This window comes from Cariama cristata, unplaced genomic scaffold (assembly GCF_000690535.1).
Source record: "Cariama cristata isolate BGI_N322 unplaced genomic scaffold, ASM69053v1 scaffold27926, whole genome shotgun sequence".
NCBI lineage: Eukaryota > Metazoa > Chordata > Aves > Cariamiformes > Cariamidae > Cariama > Cariama cristata.
In genome coordinates, this window is record NW_009622076.1 from 18,562 (window position 1) to 25,023 (window position 6,462).

General features: G+C 38.5%; 1 protein-coding gene across 1 annotated transcript in view; it reads left to right on the forward strand.

Annotated features, from left to right (window-relative positions):
- Positions 1 to 251: 251 nt before the first annotated feature.
- The window catches only part of ADARB1 (adenosine deaminase, RNA-specific, B1), a 33,436-nt gene continuing 27,225 nt past the window's right edge, over positions 252 to 6,462 (forward strand). Inside the window, exon 1 of the mRNA XM_009702217.1 lies at positions 252 to 297. Coding sequence (XP_009700519.1) covers positions 270 to 297 — 28 coding nt within the window. The 5' untranslated portion in view covers positions 252 to 269. The remainder of the gene's footprint in view (positions 298 to 6,462) is intronic.

Sequence of the window (6,462 nt, forward strand, 5' to 3'; positions counted from 1 at the left end):
AAACCCAAATTCTTGCAAACCTTGTTGAATTGGCAATCCTGCAGAGTGCACCTCAGCTACAGAAATAGGCACTTTGGGGAAATACTATGTGAAAATTGAGCAAAAACCATGGACAGCCCAAAGCAAAGCCAGTGCCCGGGCTGCTGCTTTTAAAGGGTATTCAGTGCTTTACCTTGTATGTTGGTATCTTAAAGCTTAAATATTATGCTCTTTGTTTTCCAGACAGAAGCAGTCTCCGACAGCCAAGAAACCAGCAAATATACTTCACAATGGATGCAGACGATGAAGAAAACATGAGTAAGATGTGTTTATTTATACAGTAATAAACTATGTAATGATTTCTGAATGTGACTTTTTCTCACGAGCACAGGGACGACCGCGAAGACACTTAGGAAGCACAAATTAAAATTATTTCTTTGTGTGTTTCAAAATACGGTAGAGAAGAGTGAAGCAGAGCTTTTGCATTGAAAGTGTTTTAAATACACATAGTTATATGCTAGTCTAGTCATACCTTGTGTCTCGTATTTTTCTTCCAACAACTGACTAATCAAATAAAATATTTTCCTGTTTTGAACTAGCAGTGAAAAAGAGAGGGAGAATACCGGTAGTGCTGATGCCGAGGGTTAGGGACCAGTCAGAAGGGAGGGCTAGGACGAAGGAGATGGAGTTGAAGTGCATAAAATAAATGAGGGAAAGCAGAAATGGAGGAAGGAAAAGCAAAAGGAGGAGCTAGAAGAGCTCCCTGCAGATCTTGCATGGCTGATTATTCTCATTATTAGATGCTGGTTGTTCCAGCCTTGAGCTACTGAATTATTAAAGTGTGTTTAAGCACAAAAATAATCGAACATAGCAATCATCCTGATGCATACACTGGCAAAGTGCCGTGAGGTTGCTAACTGTGTGGTACAATTCAGATCTGATAACCTATGGAGAAAAGTGTTCTCATTGAAACAGTATAAAAGTGGTTTTATTATTATTGGCGTTTCACCTATCTTTTTTTGTGAATAAGAGAAATGTTCTGTTGCTGCTATGCTGATGTGCTGTGCCTGACTGTAAATAATTGTATATGATGTAATAACAAATGTGCTTATTTTTCCCTTAAGTGACAATAGCTAAATGACGCACCTCTGGCAAAGCTGACAAAGCCCAGCAGTGTAGAGGAGGCTTTGGAACAGAAGAGTTTTGGTTCAGTCTGAAGGAGTTACAGAACATTTTTATTCGGAGATAAAGACGTTAGACCATTGTGTTAAAAAAAAAAAAAACACCAACCAAACAAACCAAACAACCCCACCCCCCAAAAAAACCCCACCCCATCACCAAAACCCAACAACAACCTCTAAAAATGTTATCTGGATTAGAATGCATTTTTTTTTTCCTCAACTGAAACAGTGAACTCAACTGGAATATGCTTTTTAACACTTTATTTTCCTTGGTATAAAAGAAATTACTTCAAATGGATGCTTTAGCTATTTCTAAAAGTAGTCTTTCTAGGGAGGACTTCAAAAAAGTAAAAGCTGGAATGGGATAATTCACATAAGATAATTTTTTCGATAAAATATCCCCTTATCTCAATAAGGAGTATATCTGAGCATGAATAAAAGTTGCCTTCCTGAACTAGAGAAAATACCATCTCTTTACAGGGGCATTCTGTAAGTGTCCTTAAGCAAAATACTCAATTTTTGTCTGCTTCTGGGTGTTTTGTTTTTTTTTTTTGTTAGTACATCAATATGGGAAACCATTCACTGAACTTTTTGTCTTGTCAGGAAGCTGGCTCAATGGAGTTGAGTCATGATCTGTATGACCACAGTTGTCTCCCAGAAGTGTATTTCGAGATGTCATTTGTACCGTGTTTTTGAAAGGAAGCTACAGATAACAATGTCTACTTGGATGAACCCAGTTAGTAGAAGGTGCAAGAAGACCTTCCAGCATCTGTATGCCCACTCAAACAACATGAATTTGAAATGTTAAATCACCAGATTTGGAGGGGAGGAATCAAAGTTCAAATTCTTAAGTTCTTCACCTTGATTTGTGCACAGATTATTTTTTTTTTTTAGTTTTTTTATCTTTCTATATTTTTATATCTCTTAAGATTGTGAAGTGCGATATCAGAAGTTGCCTATTAAATTTTTTATTATTTTATGTAACTCCTTTCTGGGGAAGTATCTTACAAGAAAGGGAGGTGGGCATATGCAATATTTGTAGCTTGCAGTTGCGTAACTAGAATTGCTTTGCAGAAGCAAGGATTAAAGTTGTATTGGTTGAGCTGAAATGTAAGACAGTGTTGAGGTTACATTAATATCCCTGAAAAAAATACAATGTTTCAGACCTCAGGTTTTAAGATCTTCTTCCTTTATCTGTTGAACATAGAGAAGATATTACAGGAGATTTGGGGAAGACTTTTTTTTTTTAGAGTATTTTTATTTGTTTTTCTGTTGCTTTGCATGGAGGGTATGTCTGCAGCATTCTGAAAGCCCCAGGAATCTGTGCCAGAAGCCCATCTACATATTATCTCAGCGTCAAATCAGAGAGCATCAATACAATAGAAATAAATAATTTGCTAGGTGTAAATTCACCCTGTTGCCTATCCTTATTGATTACCTTACGGGTAAGGGAGAAGTGAGGCATTTTGCAGAACACTTGGGACACTAGCATGTGGCTGTCCTGACCTTTCTATTTGATCGTTTTCCCTGTTTCTAAAAAGATGCTCAGAAGAGATCACATGTTTTTTTCTGCCTGTTTTTTATGAAAAAGAAACCCCAAAACTAAACTGATTTAGAATTTCCCCAGGCCAGTAAATGAGAGCAGCAGTATAAGGGGTAGCTAGAAACATCTTTTGGTTCAGCTAAGAGTCATCTAAATTTAATTAAGTGTGCTCCAGATCCGACAGAGCAGGGAGAGTGTTGTCTCTCAGCAAGTAGATAGTGGAAGTTCCCCAATGGTTAAAGCGTCTTAGTTACAGACAGTTTTTAATTACAGGGAATAAAACCAAAAATAAACCAACACAGTCAGATGGAAGCTTTCTTCCTTTACTAGCATGAAAATTTCCTGTGCCTCTTTCCTTCTTTGAGTGCTCTCGGATTTGTAAGCCTCTCAAACAAGATTTCAGGAGCAGGACTTTTCTTCTACTGAAGTTGTTGGTGTGTGATACTGTCAGCTATGATTTTTACTGAGGCAGCTTCTACAGACGTCAGTGAAATCTCTTGTCAAAACTGCCAGCTATTTTTAGGGACTAGAAAATAAGCCAGTCTTAGGAAAAATGTCTTTTTCTTAAATCATGGGTAGTATTAATGTTTAAGAAAACAGGATCTCATTATCAAATGTTTTTATCTGTATTAGTGCTACTTTGAAGTGTTGAATACACAGCAGCCGTGATGGACCTCAAAGGGCTCTCTAAAGTATTCATTGCTTGAAAACTTATTTAAAGACTCAAAACCACATAAATTTGAAAGTATATTTAAAATCTAGGATTAGGCTGTTTTTAAACCTCTTGGGTTTTGGATATGTTAGGACATCCACCAAGACTGTGTAACCTTTCTGAGGCAAGACACATGATGTTAACATATGGTCACTTGTCAAACCCAGTAAAAGTTTAATAAAAGAGAAGAAAGAATATTGAAGAGCATCCGTTACTGAAGGCAGAGTGGGTTTTTTTTTTAATTCAGATGGTAATTTTTTTCTCCTTCCAACTCTCTCCTATGCTTCCTACTTTCTAAGAGTGTTCTAAGATTCACAGTTCTCATTTTCGTGCTTTATTGTAGCTGTGATGCTGGCAACGCAAGGCTTAATACTGGTCTCCAAATCAGAGCGACAGACTTTGAAATGATCTAAACTGTTTTTTAGAACATGCATCGAGTGATGGTCCACATCTGCCATGAGCTCTGCTTTAGAGCAACAAAATTTTGCTCCTTTTGAGTACTGATGCTACCAGCTTGAGCTATGATGGGATCCTGAATCAGCCAGAGCGTTTGGGGGGTGAAGATGCCCTCCCTCATTCTCTTTGGAATGAGTGAGAGATTCCCCAAAGTCTTATGGTCCCTAAACCATCATATTATGAGAATGAAAAAGACTGCAGAATAGAGCAAGAAAAGCACATGTACAGTGCATCCAGCTGTGGGTCTGCTCCTCCCGTGTCAGAGAGCATACAGGGAAAATGAGGAGCTGCTCTGAGAAGAGGATGAGCTCAAGACGAGGGATGGTTAGAGCCCTGTGGTGTAAAGGGGGGATGACAAGGTTGAAATACTAGAGGTCTCTGTAAAATCATGTGCAGTGCAGGGTGTTTAATATTAGAATTATCAAATTGAAAAAATAGCAAATAAAAAACAATCAAGGCATTAAGTGAGATTAGCAGATGGGGGTTCAAAGCAAGCAATGGGAGAAGTTTTCATGTAATGTGTAATGCAACTGTGAAACACATTGCCCGGGACATTGTGGATGCTAAGGGTTTATGGGGTCTTGAAAAGCAATTAGAAAAATTCCTGGGGGGAAAAAACCCCATTGGTGACTCCCTGCCATGCTCCGTGGGACAGCCCAGAGCTGTGGCTCCCTGTGCGGGCTAAGAGGCTGCCCTGGGGAAGGGCCACCATCTCCTTGCTCTGGTTTGATACTCTCTCTTGGGGTCTGCTGGTGGCCCTGTCACGGGTGGGGAGCTGGGTGAGGTGAGGATGAGCTAGTAAGGCTATTGTTAACTTCTCTAATGAGGTGAGATGCCTGAGAAAGGGAGAGCTGTTTCTGAACAGTGAGAGAGGCTGGGTTGGAGCAATTACTCTGTATCTGAATACAGACAAGATTAAATGAGATGGCTTCTCAGACTTTAAGAGGTGATGATAGATAGCTAATCTTACTTTTTGACTGATCTGTCAGCTCTTCTCTAGTCCTAAGGTAATAAGGGGACCTCACCACTGCTGGGCAGGACAGGCTAAAGAAAAGGACCAAAAGCACATCTTCACCCTCAGCCTGAGAAGCAGTTGCTCTTTCTTGCAGTTCAGCTACTCTGTGGGTTGAAACAAACCTGGGTCCTTCTGGTTCACATGGAAAGTCTTTTTCTTTCCATCACGTGCAAGGCTTAGATTTGGTTCACCTCCATGATATAGAAACTTGTCTACTTTTGCGGTCTCCAGGTTTGACTTGGGCTGCTAGCTCCCTGCTTGCTTTCTCTCCTAGTTTCTTCCACCCTGCAGGTTCTCCAGAGCTAACAAGGCTAGTAGCTCTCAGGCAAGGAGTAGTTTTCTTCCTTTCTTTCTTATTGAGACAAGGTAAGCGTGTGAGTTTCTTTCTTGTTTTCTACAAGTCCTCCCTCTCTGTCAGGGCATCGTTTCCCCTACCTATGTAATGAGATGGATTAAGGAGTTCCTCCAGCTGCCATACTTACATGGAAAAAGTTCTTATTTTACTTTCAGCTATAGTCTATTCAACTCCATTTTTCCTTCTGTGGTTTCCACAGACACTCGTAGTAGTCTTCATATAAAAAGAAAGATAAAACCAGAGACCATTAATTAGTGTTAAATTATTTCTGTTTAGCCTAAAAGTCATATTGGTTGATATCAAATTCCTGGTGCCACTAGTAAGAGCAATGTTCCAGAAATGGTGTTATAGATGAGATGTGATATTTGGAGATTACAGCTTCAGGTAAGAAACTCACTGTAAGGGAAGATTTAAAAATTCACCCTATTGTCCTTAGATTTCTTCACTCTCTGTGTGTGTGTGTGTATATATATATATATATAAAGAATATATATGCATGAACACTGTTTATTGACAGTTGTGGCCCTATAGCACACATATAGCCACAATTTGTGGCTGAACATTACAAGAGATACTTTATTAAATTTAGCAGATTTCTAGCAATGAAATGCTTCAGAATATTTAGTGTTTCATTCTTGACTGAATTTAATTGACTGGAATTGAATGTTCAGTACTGTACAATTCTTTGTTGTGCTACTGTGGTTTAACAAAATGTATTCCTACTTTGGCTTTTTCTTTTGATCTTTTTTTTTTCCTTCTTTTTTTTTCTCTTCGAGCACCGAAAGGAGTAACCTATCGAGCTTTTGCTGGAGGATGTTATAAATGAAAATTTAGTAACCATTCCATCAGCTTTGTAACCTGGGCGAAGTGATGTGTGCATCGTAGGGGGTTCTTAGGGAAGACTTAAAGCGTGGCTGAAATTTGTTACTGTGAAAGAGACCTTCCACCTTGGTTTGCTCTCATTTCAATTAATATTTATCACCTAGTATCAGTGTAGGTGTAATATAGATATTTTGCAGTTTTGGAACAGAAGAGTTAGAAATACTTGACCTGCTAAATTTGCCTTTTCATTCACAAATGCCGTTATAAAGCACAAATAATTAATTTCCTTAGTTTCTTTATCAGTTATAGCAAATATAATTCTTTAAAAATACCTCTGATATATCATTGCCCCAGCTTTCTACTCTAGAAAAGAAATCATTAAATTAGTATTTCAATGCT